At 37.0% G+C, this 25,613-nt stretch overlaps 1 protein-coding gene and 1 pseudogene across 3 annotated transcripts in view; one reads left to right on the plus strand and one right to left on the minus strand.

Annotated features, from left to right (window-relative positions):
* Positions 1-25,613, plus strand: part of DENND4C (DENN domain containing 4C) — a 112,011-nt gene that overhangs the window by 12,673 nt on the left and 73,725 nt on the right. For all 3 annotated transcript variants that reach the window (XR_009599253.1, XM_004004393.6, XM_027964567.3), the window contains exons 2-5: positions 18,860-19,181; positions 20,317-20,569; positions 21,527-21,596; positions 23,117-23,286. Coding sequence is in view for 2 of the 3 variants with exons in the window: in XM_004004393.6 (XP_004004442.3) it covers positions 18,877-19,181; positions 20,317-20,569; positions 21,527-21,596; positions 23,117-23,286 (798 nt within the window). In the remaining variant the exon portion in view is untranslated. The remainder of the gene's footprint in view (positions 1-18,859; positions 19,182-20,316; positions 20,570-21,526; positions 21,597-23,116; positions 23,287-25,613) is intronic.
* LOC121818817 (cytochrome c oxidase subunit 6B1-like) lies at positions 6,278-6,665 on the minus strand (annotated as a pseudogene).

Raw genomic sequence — 25,613 nt, forward strand, 5'->3', positions numbered from 1 at the left:
TACAAGTTTTATAGTATTGCATTTTATATTTGGTCTGTGATTCATTTCGAATTATTCTTATAGAAAGTATAAGGTCTCAGTCTTGTTGCATATGGAAATCTAACTTTTCCACTTGTACTTGTTGAAGCTGTCTTTTCTCCTTTGAATTGTCTTTGCTCCTTTGTCCAGTCAGTCATTTTTTTAATGGTGTTTTTAATGCATTGGTGTCTTTGTATTTAAAGCATATTTCCTGTAGATAGCTTAGAGTTGAGTCTTACATTTTTATATCTGGTCTAATAATTTCTGCCTTTACTTAGGAGTGTTTAGACCACTTGATAATTTGCTTTTCAAAATAGGCTTTATTGAGATAGAACTTATACACCATAAAATTCACCTATTTAAAAGGTTCAATTCAGTTGTTCTAGACTATTTAGAGTTTTACAGCCATTGGCATAATCTTATTTAGAGCATTTTCACCATGTTAGAAAGAAATCTTTGTCCATTCATGGTCACTATCCAGCCCTCCTCTCTCCCCTGCCAGCCCTAGGCAACCACTAATCTATTTTTTGTCTCTGTAGATTTGCCTATTCTAAACATTTTCTATAAATAAAGTCATACAGTATGTGATTTTTTTATGACTGGCTTCATTACAGGGTAATATTTTTGAAGTTCATGTTGTTATATATATATATCAGTATTTCCTTTAAAAAAAAATCGTGGTGAGACTTTCCTGGTGATCCAGGGGCTGAGACTCCAGGCTCCCAGTACAGAAGGCTCAGGTTCAATCCCTGGTCCAGGGAACTAGATCCCAACGTGCCACAGCTGAAAAAAAAGATCCTGGGCCACACAACTAAAGATTCTGCGTGCCACAGGGAAGAGCAGAGGTACCGAGTGCCACAACCAAGACTTGACGCGGCCAAATTAGTAAATAAATAAGTAACAATATTTTCTCAGAAATTATTTTAAAATTGTGTCATAGCTCCTATAGTGTAAAATTCATCATATCAACAACTTAAAAATCTATTAATACAATGCAGTGGCATTTACTGCATTCTCAGTGATACGCAGCTGTTATCACCGTCCAGTTCCAGAGTGTTTTTATCACTCTGAGAGGAAGCCCTTTTCCCTTTAAGCAGTCACGCCCCATTCCCTTTCCCCCTCCCTCCTCTTCCTGACAACCGCTGGTCTTGCTTTCTCTGTAGATTTGCTTGTTCTGGATATTTATTGTAAGTGGAATAGTACAATGCCTGACTTCCATGTCTGTGCTTCTTTCACTTAGCATAATGCCTTCTAGATTAATCCATGTCACAGCATGAATCATTAATACTTCATTCCTTGTATGGCTGAATAGTACTCCTTTGCATGGAAATTCCACATCATGACTTGATGGACATTTGGGTTGTTTCTACATTTTGGCTGTTTTGAGTAGTGTTGCAATGCATATTTGTATCCAAGTTTTTATATGGACTTTTTTTCAGATTTATTTGTATTTTTTGGAATTGAGGTATAGATGATGTCTAAGTTTCAGGTGTACGGTGTAGTGATTCATAATTTTTAAAAGTTATCCTCCATTTATAGTTATAAAATACTGGCTATGTTCCCTGGACTGTGTAGCATATCCTTGTAGCATATTTATTTCATACATAGTAGCTTGTACCTTTTAATCCCCAACCCCTATCTTGTCCCTCCCCTCTTCCCTCTTCCTGTTGGTCACAGCTAGTTCTCTCCATCTGTGAGTCTGCTTCTCTTTTATTACATTCACTAGCTTGTTTTATTTTTTAGATTTTGCATATCATGCCACACAGAGTTTGTCTTTATCTAACTTGTTTCACTAAACCTAATATCCTGAAGTCCATCCCCATTGTTGCAAATGGCGAAACTTCATTCTTCTTACATAGTTAAGGAGTATTAACTACTTTTGTAGTAGTATTAACTACATTTTGTGTATGTATACACGTATCATCCGTTGATGGACATTTAGGTTGCTTCCATATCTTGGCTATCAAAAATAATATGGCTGAAAACATTGGGGTGCATATATCTTTTCAAATTAGGGTTTTCCTTTTTTCCCCCCAAGTATTTGCCCGGCAGTGGAATTGCTGGGTTATATGGTAGTTCTATTTTAGCTTTTTGAGGAACTGCCATACTGTTTTCCACAGTGGAGGCACCAATTTACACTGCCACCAACAGTGCAATTCCTTGTTTTCACATCCTTACCAGCACTTGTTATTTGTGTTCTTTTTGAAGCTAGCCATTCCGACAGGTGTGAGGTCATATCTCATTGTGGTTTTGATTTGCATTTCTCTGATGACTAACATTGTTGAGCATCCTTTCAAGTATTATGGACATAAATTTTCATTTGTCTTGGTGTAGACTGCTTAGATTTAGTGAAATTATTGATATGGTTGGGTTTGCATGTATTATCTTGCTATGTTTTTAATGTCCTGTTATTTGTTTCTTTTTGGATTGAGTCTAGTATAGTGTTCCATTTATCATGACATTGATTTATTAACTATACATCCTGTTTTTTTTTTAAGTAGTTGGCTTAAAATTTATTACATGCATCTTTAGCTTTCAGTAGTTTACCTTCAAACAGTATTATACTACTTCATATACAACCTAGGACTTTTAATTTTGTATATTTCATTCTCTTCCATTCTTCTTCTTCATCAAAAGAGGAAGGAAAAACCCTTGTTGGGTTTTTCAGTTCAGTTCAGTCGCTCAGTCGTGTCTGACTCTTTGCAACCCCATGAATCGCAGCACGCCAGGCCTCCCTGTCCATCACCATCTTCCGGAGTTCACTCAGACTCACGTCCATCAAGTCCGTGATGCCATCCAGCCATCTCATCCTCTGTCGTCCCCTTCTCCTCCTGCCCCCAATCTCTCCCAGCATCAGAGTCTTTTCCAATGACTCAACTCTTCTCATGAGGTGGCCAAAGTACTGGAGCTTCAGCTTTAGCATCATTCCTTCCAAAGAAATCCCAGGGTTGATCTCCTTCAGAATGGACTGGTTGGATCTCCTTGCAGTCCAAGGGACTCTCAAGAGTCTTCTCCAACACCACAGTTCAAAGGCATCAATTCTTCGGCGCTCAGCCTTCTTCACAGTCCAACTCTCACATCCATACATGACCACAGGAAAAACCATAGCCTTGACTAGGCGGACCTTAGTCGTCAAAGTAATGTCTCTGCTTTTGAATATACTCTCTAGGTTGGTCATAACTTTTCTTCCAAGGAGTAAGCGTCTTTTAATTTCCTGGCTGCAGTCACCATCTGCAGTGATTTTGGAGCCCCAAAACATAAAGTCTGACACTCTTTCTGCTGTTTCCCCATCTGTTTGCCATGAAGTGATGGGGCCAGATGCCATGATCTTCGTTTTCTGAATGTTGACCTTTAAGCCAACTTGAAAAAGAAAACTCTTCTTTGTTGGGTTTTTAGGAGTATGAAATGAGGTAATGCATGTAAGATATTTTAGAGTATAGCTCATGCTTTTATTTATTTTGAGAATAATAGAAGAAGATGACTGACTTCATATGAAGTTCTTGAATCTGCAGATTGCAAGTTTCTCTTCTAGTTTGCCTCAACCTCCCATTTCCATGATCACACCCAAAGTTATTGGTTCTCAGTTCTGACTGTATATTACGGTTAACTGGGCATCTTAAAAATTTTTGATGTGAGTGTGGCACCCTCAGAAATTCTTATTTCCTTGGTCTGATTTTTTTTTTTAAGTATTCTAGCAGACTCCAGTGTATAGTTAGAATAGAGAACCATTGCCCTAGACTTAATCTTCATGGTGTATAACTTAAAATATTTTCAGCATCTAATTCTAACTTCTGTTTCTCTTTTGCTAGCTTGTACTTTAATACCCTGTTTTGATATTTCTTTGGAGAAGGAAATGGCAACCCACTCCAGTATTCTTCCCTGGAAAATCCCATGGACGAAGGAGCCTGGCAGACTACAGTCCATGGGGTCGCAAAGAGTCGGACACGACTGAGCGACTTCACTTTGATGTTTCTTGGATTCTATCCAGACCACCAGGCCATTGTTCAGACCACTTTTTCACTGTCCCTCATCCCCCTGATAAACAGTAACTTGTTTCCTTACCCAATTACACTGATTCATTGAAAAAATAGAAAAGTTAATGCCTACTAATGTTCTGTACTATTTTGTGAGGTCAAGTTACCATCTCTTGTTTCTTGCTTCCTTCACTGTAATTAGGGTAAAACTTCAGCACCGATAAAACACAGTTCTTTGCAAACCTTGTGTTCCCTTAAACCTGAGCAGCAGAGTGTGACTAGAGAAAACAAACAACAGTGCTGTCTCTCTCTAAACTTACGGCCACAAATGCCACCAGCGTTAGGTAGCCATTTACGCTTCTGCTTGCATCACTAAACAGAGCACTTAACCTCTTTTTTCCCTTTACTGTTCTCTCTCTCTCTGCTGCGTTCTTCATCTCTGCTGCATCTCCTCACCTGTTTAAGGATTTAGCTTCTACTGCTACCTTTTGTCTCCCTTGCATCATCCTTCTTTCCTTCTGAATCATATTTGCAAGCATATAAGCATGCTGTAACATCTCAAATCTGTCTCTCTGTCACATATACACACACCCCTTTTTGTTCATTTATAGCAAAATGTGTTGAAAAGACTTGGTCGTATCGTCTCTATTTTCTTTCTTTGCATTTTCTCTCCAGCTTGCTTGAGGCTGACTCTTCTCCGTCTTCACCAACTAAACCCCCTTAGGTCAGTGTTCTCAGTCTTAAAGCTACTCTGCCTCATCAACATTTGACACGATTGATCAGTCACTGTTTGTGGAATAATCTCACTTGGTTTTCTGGATGCCATATCATCCTGATTCTTTTCTGATTTATGGCAGTTCCTTCTCAGTCAATTGTGTTTTCTAGCTTCTTTTCCCTTACCTCAAAAGTTGGAATGCCCTAGGCTTAGGCCTTATACCTTTACTACATCAGTATAGACATCTTACTTAATACTGTGATTGTTAGTATCATCAGTTCGCTGCTGACTGTAGCCTTGATATTTTTATCAAACTCCACACTGTGTTGGACTGCCTTCTCTCTTTGTATGTTTTCGTAGGCATCTGAAACTTAACTTCTCTGATACAGAATTTGGGTTTATTTACTCAAACTTACTCTTTTTTCAGACTCTCAGTATCTGGCATCAACCATTCACCCACTCAGTTAGGCCACAAACTTGTCCTTAGTTTCTGTTTTGCCTCTTACCTCCAGTTCATCAGTAGCAGTTTTACCTTTAAATTGTATCTCAAATCCTGCCATTTCTTATCATTCCTTTCCATAATATAAGTCATTATTATCTCTTTCTGGACTGCTGAAGTTACCTTCTAACTACTTTCCCTGCTTCTGCTCTATTCTCCCTCTGTGTAGAGCAGCTGCTGTGATTTTTTAAAAGGACATAAATAATAGCACATCACCCTCATCTGGACACTGCTAGTCGCTTCCCAGCACACTTAGAGTAAAATCTAAAGGCTTTGCCTAGGGTGCTGTATGATTTCCCCTTTCATTGACCTCCTCTTTCAGTACTCCCTAAGTTCTAGAGCCATCTCCTTCTTGCTTTTCTCAAAGATCAAGGTATTCACCTGCTCTCAGGCTTTTATTTTTTATTTCTTTTTCCTTGCAGTGTTTTCTATCATCATATGATTTACTCTTTCCTAGTACTTCAACCTTTGCTCAGATTTTACTTCCTTACTTCTTCAAAGAGATCTTCCTTGATTGTACTATAAAAAGCAGTTCAATATAAGCACTTCATATAAACACTTCAATATAATTTTCTTACTCTATTTTGCTTTATTTTTTATTCATAGCATGTTTGCTTTCTGAAATTATTTATAAGTCTATGCTGTTTACTGAATATTTCCCAGCTGTAATGTAAGCACCATAAAGATGTGGCCTTTTGTATTTTCAGTGCTTTAATTCCCCTCATTTAGAACAAGGACTGAGACTCAGTCATAGTTTGTTAATATACCAGCAGTGATTGTTTGGCAAACATAAAAGCTCCTTCCCGTTAGCCACAAAATTGTAAAATAATTATGAATAATCTTAACAAACAATCTGGAGGACATGGATGGAGAAAATCATGAGACTTTACTTAACAGGCTTAACAGGAACAAAAAAAGAGCTGAATAAAAAGGAAAGCCATACCATACTCACTTGACTGAAGAACTTAATGTAAGGATGCTTATTTTCCTTAAATCTGAGTTTTAGACCTGTTTCTAACAAAGATCTCTACTTTGTTCCTCCCCAAACTTCAGAAGCTTGGATGAATAAACCTGGAATTTTTTTTTTTTTCACTTTTCCAATGAGTATTTATTCTTAGTTAAGCCATGATTCAGGATCCCAGGGTGAGTATCACCCCAGGTGCCCCTTCATTGCCCTGAGAAAGGGGGAGGACAGAAGAGGAGCCAGTTCAGATCTTCCCAGGAAACGTTCCTTTTGCCTGGCTATCGTCCCAGGCTGACAGCCAGGATATAGGGTGGAGGGACTTGTACACACACCGATATCATTCACACAAGGGGGCATCACCCGCTTTAGCAGGCATTGCCTTCTCATAGCTGTGGAAGTCCAGTTCTGCCAGCAGTTCCTGGTCTGATTCTGGTTGGAGAAGCGGCTGTTAAAAGGAGCAGGATGGTAGTTTTTTATTTTGATGTTTTCTGCCATAGTGCTGGCTCCTAAAGATACCCCTGACGCCACAATGTGATTCTCACCAAAGATGCCAGTCAAGTTTTTAAAATGGAAAAGTTTTAAAAAAAGGTGAAGAGGGAGTTTATCTACCAGATCAAAAAACATGCAGAACTGTTACAATTAACTGTGGGTGGTACTAGGTTGGAAGTTGGCTAATGAAACAAAATAGAAGTTAGGTTTTTTTTTAAGGATTATATGGAATTTTAGTATATATGATTTTAGTATTTAGTAAATAGATAAAAGTGAGAAAAGAATGTAAGTTAACCTTTCCATTATAAGTAGGTGACAGGACTATAAACTCTGTAGAGCATTTGTAAAACTGTGATACCCTGTAGATATATTGCAGGTGTGTGGAGCTCTTACAGTCTGGGATTTAATTAACTAAGCCTTTAGGTCATCTTCTGTTTCATAAACTATTTCCCTCACTCCTTGACAACTTTAATTTTTTGATCTGATATTGTGTTTACCTCTCTTAATTTGTTATTATTTCCACTGTGTATTTAGTAGTCAAATGAACTTAATAGAATTTTTTGTAAGCTATCATTAACTAGACTGCGAGTGAGACTGAAATGCATTAAGCATATATGTTTTGCTGCTTTGTGAAACCCATTGCCGTTCTTTTTAAAAATTTATACATTTGGCTGTTTTGAGGCTTGATTGCAGCGCACAGGCTCAGTTGCCCTGTGGCATGTGGAGTTTTCCCAGACCAAGGATTGAACCCATGTCTGCTGCATTGGCAGGAGAATTCTTAACGCCTAGACCACCAGGGAAATTCGTATCTTTTTGAATCAGTGCTTTTGTTTTCTTCCAATAAATACCTGGGAGTAGAATTGCTGGATTATTATGATAGTTTTATTTAAGTCTTTAATGCATTTTGAACTTATTTTTGTGCATGCTGTGAGAAAGTAGTTCAGTTTGTTTCTTTTGCATGTAACTTTGTAGTTTCCCAGTGCCATTTATTGAAGAGGCTGTGTTTTCTCCACTGTATATTCTTGACCGCTTTGTCGTAGATTAATTGCCCATGAAAATAGATTAGTTTTGGCCTACTTCCGTCTATTTCATTGATCTGTATATCTGTGCTTGTGCCAGTGCCATGCTGTTCCATCACTGTAGCTTTGCAGTGTAGTTTGAAATCAGCTCATGTGGTACCTTCAGCTTTGTCCTCCTTTCTCAAGATTGTTTTGGCTATTTGGATTTTTTTGTGTTTCCATACAAATTTTAGAATTATTTGTTCTAGTTCTGTGAAGTTTGCCATTGATATTTTGATAGAGACTAGCATGAATCTCTAGATTGCCTTGGATAGTACAGCATTAGTTCATCTAGTCCATGAGCATGGAATATCTTGCCATCTGTTTGTTTTGTCTTCAGTTTCTTTCATCAGTTTTCCAAATACAGATCTTACATTTCCTTAGTTGGATTTATTCCTAGATATTTGTTTTTGATGCAACTGTAAATATGTTCTTAATTTCTCTTTCTGATCGATAGTTATTAATGTATAGAAATGCAACAGTTTCTATATATTCATTCTGTATTCTGCAGTCTTGCCAAATTCCGAGTCCTCGTTGCTTTTTTGTTTGGCTGTGCTGGGTCTTTGTTGCTTTGCAGGCTTTTCTCTAGTTGTGGAGAGTAGTTGTGGGCTACTCTTCATTGCAGTGTGTGGGCTTCTCATTGCAGTGGCTTCTCTTGCTGCAGAGCAAGGATTCTAGGGTGCTTGGGCCTCGGTAGTCGCTGCATGTGGGCTCAGTAGTTGTCATTCCTGGATTCTTGACCACAGGCTTAATCGTTGTGGCAAATGCGTTTAGTTGTCCCAAGGCATGTGGGATCTCTCTGGACCAGGGATTGAACACAGGACTCCTGCACTGGCGGGTGAATTCTTTACCACTGAGCAACCAGGGAAGTGCCCCTGCCCCATCCCTTTGTTTTTTTCTTTTTTAGCCACACTGTGTGGCTTGTGGGATCTTAGTTCCCCAACCAGGGAAACTATTGAACCCATGTCCTCAGCCTTGAAAGGGTGGAGTTCTAACCACTGGACCACCAGGGAATCCCTCTTTAGGATTTTCTATGTATAGTAGCATGTCTTCTGCAAACTGAGTTTTATTTCTTCCTTTCAAAATTGGATTTCCCTTCTGTTTCTCTGATTTGCTCTGACTGGAACTTTCAATACTGTGTTTAATAAAAATGGTAAGAGGTGGACATCCTTGTCTTTTTCCTGATCTTAGAGGAAACGCTCTCAGCTTTTCACTATTGAGTATGATTTGTTGATGTGGTGTATTATGCTGAGTGGTTGGTGTATTATGCTGAGTGGTTTGTGTATCTTGAACCATCCTTGCATCCCAGGAATAAATCCCACTTGATTATGAGGTATGATCCATTTAATGTATTGTTGAATTTGGTTTGCTGATATTTTGTTGAGGATTTTTACATCTGTGTTTATCAGTGATATTGGCTGCCCTGTATTTGTGTGTGTGTGTGTAATACTTCCTGGTTTTGGTGTGGGGTGATTCTGGCCTCGTAGAACGAGTTTGGAAGTGCTTATTCTTCTGCAGTTCTTTGGAATAGTTTGAGAAGGTGAATTTGTCCATTTCTTCTAGGTTGTCCATTTTATTGTCATATAATTATTCATAGTAATCTCTCATGATAATTTGTATTTCTGTGGTGTGGGTTGTAATGTCTTCCTTTCATTTTCAATGTTATTTATTTGGGCCCTTTTTTTTCATGATGTGTCTGGCTAAATGTTTATCATCAGTTCTGGTTATCTTTTCAAAGTATCAGTTCTTAGTTTCACTGATCTTTTCTATTTTTTTTTTTTATAGCCTCTATTTCATTTCTTCTCTGATCTTTATAATTTCTTTTCTTCTACTAACTTTGGGTTTGATTGCTCTTCTTTTTCTCATTCTTTTATTTATTTATTTTTCTTTTTTTTCCCCCCTGATTCCTTTAGCTATAAGTTTAGGTTATTTACTTGAGATTTTTCTTGTTTTCTGAGGTAGGTTTGTGTCTCTGTAAGCTTCCTTCTTAGAACTGCTTTTCCTACATTATCACAGATTTTTGATTGCTATATTTTAATTTCTTCTTTTTGACATCATAAATTTTTTTTTGTTTTCTGTATCCCTTAACAACTTACTGCAGATGTAGACAATTTTACTACATTGGTCTTTTAACCTTCCTACTAGCTTTGTAAGTAGTTGATTTATTACCTTTATATTTGCCTTTATCAATGAGATTTTTCCTTTTGTAACATTTATTTTTCTAGTTGTAACCTTTTATTTTCCACATTAGAGAAGTCTCTTTAACATTTCTTGTAAAAATACTGGGTCTTGAGCCCTTGGTGAAAGTAGCTGGGTCCTGAGGCAGATGGGGTGGGTGTCTAAGCCGGCTGGGCCACAGGTTGGTGGGGCCTGGGTAGCCGCATGGCTTGAGGTGTCCCAGTACTGGCACTGACAGACTGGTGAGCTGGGACAGGTCCCAGTGCTAATAAGTTAGAAGATTCCAAAATGACATTTGCCAGCCCCAGTGTGTTCATGGTGTATGAGCTCCCCAAATGGTTGCTGCCAGGATCTGTGTCCACAGGGTAAGCTCCAGTTGCCTCCTGCTCTTCCAGAGATTCTCCAAGATTAGCAGGCAGGTGGGTCTAACCCAGGTTTCTTTCAAATAACTGCTTATGCTCTGGTTCTCAGTATGAGATTTTGAGTGTACCCTTTTAAGAGTTGAGTCTTTATTTCCTAGAGTCGTTTGACTTTCCTGAAAGTAAGCCCCACTGGCCCTCACAACCAAACACTGTAGGAGCTCATCTTCCTGGTTGCAGTCTCTGGGCTAGGGAGCCTGATGTGGGGCACCCTGGGGAGTTATTTGTGCATTTGTAATTATCCTGTTTGTGGTTCCCACCTGGAGGTGTGGTTCTCTACGATATCCTGTCTCTACCCCTCTTATTTGTTTCGTTGTTACTTTGTACTTTCAGTTGTAGAACATCTTTTCTGCTAGTTTTCAGGTCTTACCAATGTTACTCTGTAAATAGTTGTAATTTGGGTGTGCCCTTGGGAGGAGGTGGGCTCCCTTGGTGGTTCAGCTGGTAGAGAATACCCCTGCTATGCGGGAAACCAGGGTTTGATCCCTGGGTTGGCAAGATCCCTTGGAGAAGGGAACAGCTACCCACTCCAGTATTCTGGCCTGGAGAATTCCATGGACTGTACATCCATGGGGTCCTAAAGAGTCAGACCTGACGCTGCAGCTTTCACTTTAGCTTCACTTGAGAGGAGGTAAGCTCAAGGTCTTTCTATTCTGCCATCTTGACCACTTTTTTATCCAGTCGTTTTAGCATCCATTTGGTGATTCTTACTTGAGTCTGAATACTGTGATGCTTGTAAAATGGTTTTTAATCATTTCTTATGTGTTTATTACATTGTATTCTGTTTTGAAGAGTCTTCCTTTGCTTCTTTCACTTTTATTCGTTTATTTTATAATATCAGCAGTGTGGACTCGGGGCCTAAAAAAAAGTCAGTGTTTTATTAGTCCATTACTGTCACTCATTTTGATGCTAAATTTGTTCCCAGATTGGCCAATGGAAGATTCTTCAAGCAGTTTCAGTCCCCTTTTGATAGAACCCCCATTAGTCTTTGACCAGGGCTTTTTTCTCTCCACTGTATAAAATGTTCTAGGTGTATCCTGTGTTAGGTTTTTTTCTTTAATATAATTTTTTTTAATTGTGTGTGTGTGTGTGTGTGTGTGTGTTTTAATAACAATTCCTACCTTGGAATTGGCCATTTCTCCAAGAAGCTCTAGTATCTCTTGACTGGAAATGTCTCAAAGAAACAAAGATTTAGGTGCTGGGCTTGTTTGTTGCTGGTGGAATGACACAGCTTCTGCATTTTTTTTTTTTTTTAAATAGCAGAGAGGAGGAGGAGATACACTGACTCACACATACATATTTTAAGTTTTATTGAGCTGTAATTTATACACCACACAGTTCATCTGTTTAAAATATATAATTTACTGAATTTTAGTGTAGTCACAGATTGCTCAACTGTCACCACAAACAATTTTAGAACATTTTTATTCCCTCAAAGAAGCCCCCTACCCACTGTCAGTCATTCCCTATCCCCCTCACCCTCGGGCCTAGCAGCCACCACCACTTCTGTGGACCTGCCTGTGCTGCATCGTATCAGTGGAGTCTGGCTGTCGGTCTTCTGTGACTGACGTCTTCCACTTGGCATGTTTTCAGGGTTCATCCATGTCGTGGCGTGTATTAGTGCTTAATTTCCTTTTATTGCTGAACAGTAGTTCATTGTATGAATATACTGCATTTTATTTATCTCTTTATCAGTTGATGGACATTTGGACTGTGACCATTCAATACATGTTCACACACATGTATTGAAACATTTTTATTTTTGAATTATTTTAGGTTTACGGAAAGGTTGAAAAAACAGCACAGAGAATTCCTGTATTTTTCTATGGCTGACATATATTACCACTGTACATTTTTCAAAACTAAGACATCAATACTGTTACATTGTTGTTAACTGAAATCCAAATTTTATTTTAATTTGACTAATTTTTGCATTAATAAAAGATTTCTGTGATCCAGTTCAAAGGGCACATGCCTTCACTGTATATATATTTTAAAATTGTGAGTTTGTACTGATACCTCTTAATTCCATTCTCAATAGAGATTCTTACTTGTCTTATCCCATCCCTTAGTTATAGCTCCCTTTTCTCATAGCAAAAACTCTGGCTTCCAACAATTATGCAATCGTAGAGTACATATTGAATAACTTGAGAATTGCTACAAACATACCAGTATAAAAAAAAACAAGCCTTCTAAGTAAAGGTTAAGATTTATTTTCAGTTCTTCATGTTAAATCGTCCAAAATTTACTTGGATTAGTTTTCCTTTTTCATTCTCTTCTATGTGATTACATTATCAGTTTGATATACAGTTAGGTTCATTGGCTCACATAAATTTCATGATGAAGTTGGGTATCTAACCAGGTCAGTATTTTTAAATGAAATGTAGAAATTGTTCTTTTATAGATATTTAATCTTAGAGTGAATATAGCCTGCTTATGCATTTTATTTGTATAGTGTTTAAGGAGTTTTAATTAGTGGCTGATGTTAAAGCTTGGTGATTTAAATAAAAATTTGTATTATCCCAGTGCTCAACTCTGTGCAGTCAGGGTAAAGTTGGAAAGGAACTATCTGGGCTCTCTACAGCCCAGGCAGTCACACTTGGCATGGGAGGTAGATGACACATGGTTTATGGAGGTGTGTGGTGATGGGGGGCAGAATCTGAATTATTTCTGTTTTCTCTTGAAAAAAGACAAGAAGGATTTTACCAAGTCCGTTTGGCAGTAGTTGGATGACTTTGACCAGTAGTGGCTGCCTGTGTTCTCTCTTTAGTTCTGACAGCTTATATCTTCTGTGACTCCTTTAAAGCATTTCTGTTTTCAGCCTTTCTTTATATCCCTTCTTCCTTACAAAACTGTCAGTTGCAGGTGCAACTATGGGGAATTATATTGCTTTGTATTCTTAAAAAGAAGCAGACTTTATCTGAAATGAGTTACTTTTTTTATTTTGTAATTCCACGATTCAGCCAGCATAACTGATGTTGATAATACTTTTTATATGGAATCACTAAGGCCTTAATTATAGCAGATAACTTTGGTAATACTTTAGTTTCATTGTGGTTTAAACAATGTTTGTTTTTCATTCTCTATGGTTTGGAATACCAGGGAACAGATATTTTTGAACCTTTAAAAAATCTTTTTATTTCAGTGACAGGAATTTTGTAAACACATTTAGCCTTGTAAATCTAACCAGTCCATCCTAAAGGAGATCAGTCCTGGGTGTTCTTTGGAAGGACTGATGCTAAAGCTGAAACTCCAATACTTTGGCCACCTCATGAGAAGAGTTGACTCACTGGAAAAGACTCTGATGCTGGGAGGGATTGGGGGCAGGAGGAGAAGGGGACGACAGAGGATGAGATGGCTGGATGGCATCACTGACTCGATGGACGTGAGTTTGAGTGAACTCCAGGAGTTGGTGATGGACAGGGAGGCCTGGCTTGCTGTGGTATTCATGGGGTCACAAAGAGTTCGACACGACTGAGCGACTGAACTGAACTGAATATTCTGTTGATATTAAGAATATTTATTTATTAAAATGTATGCCATTCTAAATAGTATGGTGAAATGAAATTGATTCTGAAAGGGTATCTTGCCTATAGTTGGAAAATGAAGTCTAATTGTTTAACTGTATAAGTTTTAGTAAATATTTTAATACTTTTCAAAAGTTTTTGTTAATACAGACTGATTTTTACCAGAGATAAAGCATATCATTTCATAATGATAAAGGGGTCTGTTCATCAAAAGGACATAGTAATTCTAGATAGTTATGTCTGCAGAGCTTTAAATTACATGAAGCAAAAACTGAAAGAACTAAAAGGAGAGACATCAATAGATGTATAATTATAGTCAGAGATTTCAGTAACACCGTGTTAATAATTAAACAAGTAGGCAGAAAATTAGCAAAGATATATAGATTTGAACAACACTAATAATCTTCTTGGCCTTTCTCCAGCAAAAATAGAACATACATTCCACTAAAATGTACATTGTATTTATCAAAGAGACTATATTCTTAGCTGTAAAACTAATCTCAATAGAAATAAAAGACGGCAAGTTGTATGTAGTATATGCTCAAAGCATAGTATATTTTTTAGAAATCGGTAACCGAAATATTCTTGGAAAATTTCCAGGTACAAAATTTGGAAACTGAAAAGCATACTGTATGTAGCCCATTGGTCAAAGAAAATAAGAAAGAGAAATTTTAAAATACGTTGAACTGTATAAGAAGAAGACATAACTGAGTTCGTGAGATGCCACAAAGACGATATTGGAGAGGAACATTTTCGCTCTGAGTTCATACATTAGAAAAGAAAGATCTCAGTGACCTCAGCTCTGACCTTAAGAAACTAGACATAGAGCAAATTAAAGTCTATGTAAACAGAGGAAAGAAAGTTATAAAGTTCAAAATAGAAATCAATGAAATAGACAAGCAAGAAAGAGAAAAACCAGTGACACTGAAAGCTGGTTCTTAGAGAAGATCAATAAAATAGACAGTTTTCTAGCTAGACTGACCAGGTAAAAAGAAGGGACAGACGTGATTGATATCATAAATGAGAAATGTGGCATCACTACATATTCTACAGATACTAAGAGAATAAGGGGATATTATGAAAAACTTTATGCAAGTAAATTACACAACTTAGATGAAATGGACAAATTCCCAGCCATATGCCCTCTCCCAGTTCTTCATTTATTCATTTATTTATTTTAAGTTTTGGCTGCATTGGGTCTTGCTTGCGGCCTGACGGTTTCGTTGCTCTGCTGTCCTGCGGCTTGTGGGATCTTAGTCCCCAGACCAGGAATTGAACCTGCATCCCCTGCATTGGAAGGAAAATTCTTAACCACTGGACCACTGGGAAGTCCCCCCGGTTCTTATGTTAAAATGTAACCCCCAGTGTGATGTATATGGAAGTAGGGCTTTGGGAGGTGTTTTGGTCATGTGGATGCAACCCTCATCAGGGGTTTTAGTGTCTTTCTCAAAGTGACTCCAAGAAGACCCTTTGCTCCTTTCCACCCTGAGAGGTTACAGTGAAAAGACAGCCTTCAGTGACCTAGGAAGCCAGCCATTACTAGACACTGAATCTACCAGTGATCTTAAATTACCCACCTTTGAGAAATAAGTTTTTGTTGTTTATAAGTCACCCAACCTATGATATTCTGGTATAGCAGCCTGAATGGATGAAGATTTGATACAAACTGTGAAACTACAAACTATGAAAGTTTACTCAAGAAGAAATAGGTAACCTGAATTGCCCTACATGTTCAAAGAAATGAATTTATAGTTTACTGTACAGTCTCAAAGTAAACTCTAGACCTGGATGATGGAAAAAATTAACAATTCTATACAAATTCTTGAAAACTGAAAGAGAAAGTTTTCTCAAGTCATTCTGTGGGACTATCACATTCAGTTCAGTTCAGTCGCTCAGTCATGTCCAATTCTTTGTGACCCCGTGGACTTCAGCTCACCAGGCCTCCCTGTCCATCACCAACTCTCGGAGTTTACCCAAACTCATGTCCATCGAGTCGGTGATGCCATCCAACCATCTCATCCTCTGTTGTCCCCTTCTCCTCTTGCCCTCAAGATTTCCCAGCAGCAGGGTCTTTTCAAATGAGTCAGCTCTTTGCATCAGGTGGCCAAATTATTGGAGTTTTAGCTTCAACATCAGTACTGTCATATTACCTTGATATCAAAATCAGTTAAAGACAGTATAAGGCAGGGGGCGGGGGCGAAGAACTATAGACTGGTATCCCTCATTAACAAATGTAAAATTTCAAACAAAATTTTAGCAAGTAGAATCCAATAATACATGAAAAGGGTAATATATAGATGGAGAATAAGCACATGAAAAGGTGGTCAGCATCACCAGTTATTAGAAAGATGCAAATTACATCTATAGCTAAGTATCACTACAGGCATAATAGAATGTAGTCTAAATTAAAAAGACTGACCTTCTAGAGTGTTGGAAAGGATATGGAACTACTGGAACTCTCAAATACTGATGATAGGAATGTAAAATGATATAGTCATTCTAGAAAGCTATTTGGCACTTTTTAAGAATTGCATATACCTACCAGGTGATCCATTCATTCCATCTTAAAATTTGACTAAGATAAATGAAAGCATATGTCTGTTAGGCTTGTACATGGATTTTCATGTTAGCTTTCTTTATATAAATAATAGCTCCAAGCTGAAAATAACCCATATGTTTATTAATGTAGGTGAATGGATAAGCGTCTTGTGGTATATTCAGACATGGAATTGTTAATTGTTTTAGTTGCTAAGTCGTATCCGACTCTTTTCCACCCCACAGACTGCAGCCTGCCAGAGGAATACTGCTCAGCAATAAAAAGGAATGAACTGTTGATTTAAACACTAACGTGGACGAATCTCAGAATAATTACATAAATGCGTGAAAGAAGCCAGACCAAAAAAGAATACACTGTGTAGTTTGATGTATATCAATTCTAGAAACTAATCTATAATAACACAAAGCAGGTCACTCATTGCCTGGGAAGGGAGGGATGATGAAGGGGTACAAGAGTATTTTGGACGTTGATGAATGTATTCTCTATCTTGATTGTGATATTGTTTCATGGGTGTATGCATTTGTGAAAACTTAACAATTGTACACTTTAAATATGTACATTTTATTGTATGTAAATTATACCTTAATAAAGTGTTTTGAAGAAGCACATAAAATCCATAGAAATACTTAAGATCTCAGAAACTTTATTTTTAGTGTTGCTGAGTTTAAAAATAATAGAAATCTTGACTCAGCATTCATATTCTCTAGATTTCTACCATGTATTACCTGTGTCTTTTAATATGTATTTTATATAATTTTGTCTTCTTTGGTTATTTTTTTAATGCTGTATCTGGTATTTATATATTAAATAGTTAATGACCCCTAATAACCTCAGATATGTAGTTTGACACCACCCTTATGGCGGAAAGTGAAGAGGAACTAAAATGTCTCTTGATGAAAGTGAAAGAGGAGAGCAAAAAAGTTGGCTTAAAGCTCAACATTCAGAAAACGAAGATCGTGCCATCTGGTCCCATCACTTCATGGGAAATAGATGGGGAAACAGTGGAAACAGTGTCAGACTTTACTTTTCTGGGCTCCAAAATCACTGCAGATGGTGACTGCAGCCATGAAATTAAAAGATGCTTACTCCTTGGAAGGAAAGTTATGACCAACCTAAATAGTATATTCAAAAGCAGAGACATTACTTTTCCAACAAAGGTCCGCCTAGTCAAGGCTATGGTTTTTCCTGTGGTCATGTATGGATGTGAGAGTTGGACTGTGAAGAAGGCTGAGCGCCGAAGAATTGGTGCTTTTGAACTGTGGTGTTGGAGAAGACTCTTGAGAGTCCCTTGGACTGCAAGGAGATCCAACCCGTCCATACTAAAGGTGGTCAGTCCTGGGTGTTCATTGAAAGGACTGATGCTGAAGCTGAAACTCTAGTACTTTGGCCACCTCATGTGAAGAGTTGACTCATTGGAAAAGACTGATGCTGGGAGGGATGAGGGGCAGGAGAAGAAGGGGACGACAGAGGATGAGATGGCTGGATGGCATCACCGACATGGACATGAGTTTGAGTGAACTCTAGGAGTTGGTGATAGACAGGGAGGCCTGGCATGCTGCGCTTCATAGGGTCTCAAAGAGTCAGACACGACTGAGCAACTGAACTGAACTGAACTGAACTTAAACATACTCACTTTTGACCCTTAAACACTTAGTTTACCCAGTGTTTACTCAAAGTTTTTTACCCATAGGGGCATATTCCTGATTGGGTTAAGAGACTGGCTTAATTATTTTTATTGCTTTTTGTTGTTTAGTTGCTAAGTCCTGTCCAACTCTTTATGACTTCATGGCTCCTCTGTCCATGAGATTTCCCAGGCAAAAACTCTGGAGTAGGTTGCCATTTCCTTTTCCAGGGACTCTTCCCCACGCAGGGATTGAACCCGTGTCTCTTGCATTGCAGGCGGTTCTTTACCACTGAGCCACCAGGGAAGCCCAATTATATTTATTACTAGTATCTTTATTTTTTTTTGTTAGACCTTGAATAATTCATGATGAACTCAGTTCATTTGTGTAAATGTAAAGTTTAGCTCTAAGAATTCTGTAACTTAGAATGGTTTTTTAAAATAGTGTGCAGTTTGTTCGTGTGTTTGTGTGCATTTTGTTCATTTGTGTGTGCGTGCATTAGTTCATACATGTGTGTATGCATTTTGCTGAAAGGAAAACGCCACTGCCCACCTCCGATAGTTTGATTATCCTTTACAGGACCTTAGGCATATGATAGAATCATAGTTGTCTTACAAATGAATTTGTGCTGTAAACTTCTACTTTGTAGGAGGTGAAAACTGATTAAATGCTATATAACAACAAGCTTCTACAGAATGACAACAGTTTGACTGTAAATCCCACTGGGAAGCGGCTGGTCAATTATTGTTAACTCAGGAGTATTTTAATTTAGTGAGTTAGGGTAAGACATTTCATTTAATCGATGTATTTTTTTTTCTCTTTCTCTTGCTCTCTTCCAGGAAACCTAGTAGCAGCCATGATAGAAAACAAAGGGCCAAGAGTGGTGGACTACTTTGTTGTGGCAGGTCTCACTGATACATCTACTCTTCTGGATCAAGAAATAAATCGTTTAGATACTAAGTCAACTGGACCTAAAGCTCCAATTACAGACATTGCAGTTATTAACAAATCAGTTGGGGAAACAGTACCTGAAGGTTACACCTGTGTTGAAGCCACTCCATCAGGTCTCCAGGCAAACTTGAACTATGGAAGTCTGAAAAGCCCAGAACTGTTTCTCTGTTACAAGAGAGGGAGAGAGAAACCACCCCTTACTGACATTGGGTATGGTGACTTTCTTTTGCTGTAGTGAAGGGAATAAAATTTATTTAAGGTGCACAGGAATAGAAATTTTAAAATCCTTGATGGTTCTGTTATTATTTGTTACTTCAAAGTCAAGTGTAATAAGATATGTACCTCTCTCCATTCTTACTGAATTTCTCTGCATTGTACTGAGTCATTAGATTTTTTCCTTTCAAAACAATATTGAAATGAAGGCATTAGAGCCTGAAATGTGATTTCGTCTGTATTTATCAGGTTAAGTTTACTAAACATAAAAGAACAAAAAGCTGTAGTGAAAGTATATTTTTAAGGAGCTAGTTAGGTTATGTGATGAGGGTTTGTGAAGCCCTGAACTCATTTAACAAAAGCAGGCAGCAGCAGCTAGGATTTAGATCATAATTGTGTTGACCCTATAGATCTGTTTCCAGAAAGTTGATATCTAACCAATACTAAGTCATCTTAATCCATGACCATGAGATGGCGTTTTATTTATTGTTGTTTTTGATTATTGCTGAGTCATGTCCGATTCTTTGTGAACCCATGAACTGTAGCCTGCTAGGCTTCTCTGTCCCTGCTATTTCCCAGGTACACTAGAGTGGGTTGCCATTTCTTACTCCAGGGGCTCATCCCAGCCCAGGGATTGAACCTGCATTTCCTGCATTACAGGCTCTGTCCTGCTGAGCCATCAGGGAAAGCCCTTTTATTTATTAGCTCATCTGTAATGTCTTTAAACAGTGTTTTATAGTTTCAGTCGAGGAATTTTTAAAGGGAAAATTTTGAGGAGAATTATGAAAAGTAAGTTTTGTGGAAACATCTGAATATTAGATAAAACTTCTAAGAATTGACCTGAGGATGGTTGGAGTAGTGCCTCTCTTTTGTTTCATGTTTCTTATAATAAGCAATAAAAACAAAAATTGTTTGATCTATTTACACTTCTTAAATTGTGTTCTGTTAAAAAATAGTAGTTAAGAGATTTATAATTCCCAAAGTAATACTTTTAGTTTTGGTTTGTAATTAAGTTTTGGGAAACAACAGGGGAGACCAAAAGATATATATCTATTTTGTTATCAAGGAGAAAAAAGTACTGTTAACCTGACATAAGTTTACATGTCAATTTTTTTTCTTCCCTTCCATACAGAGTTTTATATGATGGGAAAGAAAGGCTTATTCCAGGATGTGAAGTGATCCAAGCCACACCCTATGGTCGCTGTGCCAATGTCAACAATAGTTCAACTACTTCACAAAGAATCTTTATCACTTATCGAAGGGCTCCTTTAATTCGGCCCCAGAATTCTTTGGCTGTAACTGACATCTGTGTTATTGTAACCAGTAAGGGAGAAACCCCTCCCCATACTTTCTGCAAAGTTGATAAAAACTTAAATTGTGGAATGGTAAGAATAAAGTTTGATTTCTGAAATTTCATATGAAAATTAAGAAAAATTTTTTGGATTCCTCTTTATCATTTGGCTTAATATTTACTCTCAGTTTATATTTTCATGATTTTAAAAAAAGAAATTTTAGCCTTCTAATTTTTATGGTTCATTATAACTTAAAAAATCCTTAGCTATCTGATGTTTTAGAATAAGTTCATCCAGAAAATAGATATTTAAAGTAAGGGATTTTTTTTTCCTTGATATGTGCTAATACATCGCACTAAGGTACAGATTTTACTAGCTTTTGGGTTTCAGTGTTGTCTTCAAGGACAACTTCAGGGAGACTGGGTTGAGATACTGCTTATATTTATTTAATTATCTTAGATATTGTAGTTTTCATGCTTATTTTAAAACGGTTGTAGTGAAAAAGAAAAATATAACATATGCATTAGATTTATAGTTTTTTATGACCCTAAAGTTATGTTTATTTTGAGTTGTGTTTATGTTGAGTTATGTTTATTTTGAAAAATATTTTAAATCAAACTGAAAGCCTAAATGATATAGTCAGAGCTGACCGATGCACCCAAGGCTGTTAGTCAAGAACAGTTTGACACTGAAGATAATGACTTCATAGCATCTAGTGGCCCCAGTCTTCCCTAGTTTGGGCTCAGCATCCACTCCATTTTGTGCTATTTCTTTCAAATAGAGGCAGCCTCTGTATGATTACAGAGTTCTAAACTTTTTGAAACAAACCTCACATCAGTTTAATTTTTGTGGCAATGTTTTTTTTATTACGCCTTTTCTTTTAGTGTTTTCAGTTTCATGCTTTGTTACATTGTATACTATACAGTCCGTTTGATAAACATGTTTTAAATAGACTTCCCTGAAGAAATAATTAAAATCTTTAGAAGACATTCGACAAATAAATTGATTTTCACTCTTTTATCTTTTTAAAACCTAATTTATATTTTACAGTGGGGTTCCAGTGTGTTTCTGTGTTATAAGAAGTCTGTGCCTGCTTCTAATGCTATAGCATATAAAGCTGGTAAGTAAATTTGAAAAAAAAAAAAAAGGTTTCTATTACTATAGGAATTGTTACACACTAACATTTGGTTAGAAGAGACAGTGTTTGCTCCCTTATACAGTTTGTGGAATTGATCTATTCATAAATTGAGTTAATTATAACTTTAGCATGTAAAGACATAAGTTTTCTTAAATTCATACTACAGGATATATTAATATTACCCCTTACCAACAAAAATACGCTGTTAATTGAACAGAAAATTTTATTCCAAACAAGTGTTTGTGGAATAAACATTCGAATTGTTAGTCTACACTAATAGATTTAATAGTTACGTGGAAAATGCTTACTCTCTGACCTTTTTATATTTTGACAATCAGAAAGGTGTCAAACTGCATCTTTACTTCTTATATATCTCCTTCTCTTATCTCTGTGTGTCTGATTTGAAACCACATGTTACTTGCCATGAGAGGTGGACTTGCTTCCTTTTTCCCTTGTTGCAAAGAATCAGCTATATGGAAGAGAGGAGGGCCTGAGAACCTTTTCTGCCATGAAGTGTTTGAGAAATCTATCGTCACATTCTTACTGCACAGTAAAGTGTCAAGGGCTGTAAAGATTTAAGTGTGACCTCTTCATCCCACTGGTATGGTGGGATAAAAAGTGAAAATACAGGTATGCTTCAGCTGTAAATAGAAGAGATACTGGAATACTTCTTGGTGAAAAGAAGCAGTGTCATTACTTTTTGTCATGCACAATTTTTGGAATAAGGTTTTACTTCAGGGAAGTCAAGCAGATCCATATATGAGAACTCTTAATTGTCCTCATAAAGACATCCATATTAATGAGTCAAACCATTTAATTTATAACATGAAAATAAAGGCAGCAACTGACAGTTATAAATTTCAATATCACTTTAAAATGTAATACTGTTAATATTGCTGTAGTGTGTTGATTATATGTGATTTCCTTAAAATTTTTTTTGACGTGTGTCACTTAAACTTACAGAATTAACTTATAGAAACAAGTTTTGTGAAACTGTTCAGGCGTTTGATATAAGACATACATATTAGAATAAAGAGTTTTGGAGACTGAATTTGGACTTAAAAATTCAGCTACTGATTTTCAAATGTTTAACCTAGAAGTGTCTGCATATTAGAGATATTAGAGATACCATGTAGCTATTTTATTCTGAGGAGGCTTTGTTAGGCTTCTCAGAGTGCCCCCTTCCTCCTGCTTTCTTGATCTCTCATACTTTGTACTTAGTCACAAGAGTTTCTATCTCATTTACTTTTCATCTTGCATTCATTTTACACTGCTGCTCTCTCAAAATAAGTTTAGGGGCTAAGATAATTTCTGCTGCCTTAGCAATACTGTCCCTTCCCTGAGTTTATTATTATTTTTTTTATAGGAGGCTAACTGAAATAGTTGGTAAATTTCCCTCAATGTCTCCTGCATTCTCTAAGACGTTGGCAGTATACAGGAAACATAAAGAGAAAAAATAAGGAGTCAATGGATAAATAATCATTATCTTCTTTCTCCAAAAGGTTTAATTTTTAGATATCCAGAAGAGGACTATGAGTCGTTTCCACTCTCAGAATGTGTCCCTCTCTTCTGCCTTCCGATGGGAGCTACTATTGAATGTTGGGATCCCCAAAGCAAATACCCACTTCCAGTTTTCTCAACTTTTGTTCTCACAGCTTCTTCTGCTGAAAAGGTATATGTTTTCCTTTTATTAAACCAATTTTGCCCATGTTTTTAATCCACAGACTGTTTAATATGAGATATCTTATTTGAATGTTAGGATCCTATTCAGACACAATACATTTTTAATTTAAATTTTGTACTGTAATGCCCAAAGTGAGAAGTCAACATGAAGATTGGAATCAGGATACTAATACCACTCGATTGTTCTTAGGAGCAAATATAAAGTCTCTGGAGAGATACAGCCAAAACCCAGGACTCAAGATGAGATTCTAGTAAAAGATAGAAGACATAGGTACCATAGGAAGAATCAAGAAGATACAGACCTGGATTATACCTTTAAGATACTGAAATGATAGAGTGATAATATCAAAGATATTATAAATGGAATATATAGTTGAAATATTGAAGACCTAAGAGAGAAGCTCAACACATCAAAGAAAGAACAGCATATTTTGAAAAATGAGTAGACAGGTTGGAAAAAGAAGTGTCTAGAAATGCAAAATCGGAGAAGGCGATGGCACCCCACTCCAGTACTCTTGCCTGGAAAATCCCATGGATGGAGGAGCCTGGTGGGCTGCAGTCCATGGGGTCGCTAAGAGTCGGACACGACTGAGCGACTTCCCTTTCACTTTTCACTTTCATGCATTGGAGAAGGAAATGGCAACCCACTCCAATGTTCTTGCCTGGGGAACCCCAGGGACGGGGGAGCCTGGTGGGCTGCTGTGTATGGGGTTACACAGAGTCGGACATGACTGAAGTGACTTAGCAGAAGCCGCAGAAATGCAAAATATGATCCTTAAAACGAAAAATTTAATCAGTGGCTTAAACAGCAGGTCAGTCATGCATGAAGGAAGAATTAATGAAGTGGAAAATAAGTTACCTCCAATGTGGCACAGGAAAACATAAAAGGAGTTTTAAAGTGTAGAGAATAGAATAAAAAAGACCAATAGATACTTAACAATCCAGAAGGAGAGATAAGAAAGAGGAGAGGCAGCATTTTAAGAGCTAGTGGCTGATTGAGAGTTTTCCAGGGTTGATGAAAAATTGAGTTTTCAGGTTAAAGATGTACTCTGAATCTTAAGGAGGAAAAAAAAATACATATATACAAGTACATATATATATATATATGTAGAACCACTTACTTTCATGTTCTAGTAAAACCATGGAATACCAAAGACAAAAACCATCCAGAAAGGAAAGACATAGCACTAGCCACGAGAGAAAAGGTGAATAATAGGACCTTATCGAAGTTAAGGACACCTGTTCGTTCAAAGGTACCTTTAAGAAGGTGAAAATGGAAAAAAAAGGGTGGAAAAGGAGAAGGTCATGTGATACAATATGTCTTCCACAAGGGTCTTGTATTCAGAATATTTAAAGAACTTCTATGTTGTCAACAGTATAAGAGATAACTCTGTGGCCCAACAGTTATACACCTGAGCATATCCCAGGAGAAATGAGTGTATATATTCTCCAAAGCACATGGATATTTGTAGGTTCCAAAAACTCAAAACATGTATAAATAGTAGTAATGACAAAAATAATCGTTTAAAATAAAAAAGAAATGGCAAAAAAATTAGGAAATAAGTGAATAAAACTACAGATCTCGTGGAAATTTAAAAATTGAAACCTTTCATAGGATATTTGATAGAATACTCAATTTTATTGAAAAGTGTAACTGACAGAGGCTGACTTTTATGAAGCAAACACAAATGCATCTCTGTCCATGAGCAGCCTTCATGCTTTCAACCACTGTAAGATGGTAGCTAGGGTTAAGTGTCCAGCACAGTGTCTGGAACATAGTAAAATACTCAGTGAATGAAGGCCAATAATGCATTGACTGGATTGCTTACAAGTAAGCTAACTTTCTAGCTTAATAATCATTTATAGTTTATTACTTTGAAAGCAGTAAATAAAAATGAATTTTTAAAGATCTTCAAACAGTTGAGTTACCAAATATACCTTGAACTAGTAGAGAACAACAGAGCCTCTTTGAGATACTTTTGTCATATTGCTTGTTAAAAACCCTTGAGATGCCTTTGAAATAATTGTATCCGAGAGTGTTGTTTGTATCTGTAAATTAAAGAGCAAATATGATGTAATTCACAAAGACATAACTATGACATATATACACATGTATATACATACACACACACATATATATAGTGTTAGAAGATTTATAAAAGTGTCATTTATCTATTCTCAGTTACAAGACTTATAAAAGTATCACTTATCATTTTCAGAACTTTTTCATCACTTGAAACAGAAGCTTCTTCTAATCCTACCGTATGTCCCTCTTTTCTACTATCTGTCTCTACCAGTTTGTCTATTCTAGGTAGC

This window comes from Ovis aries, chromosome 2 (genome assembly GCF_016772045.2).
Source record: "Ovis aries strain OAR_USU_Benz2616 breed Rambouillet chromosome 2, ARS-UI_Ramb_v3.0, whole genome shotgun sequence".
Classification (NCBI taxonomy): Eukaryota; Metazoa; Chordata; class Mammalia; order Artiodactyla; family Bovidae; genus Ovis; species Ovis aries.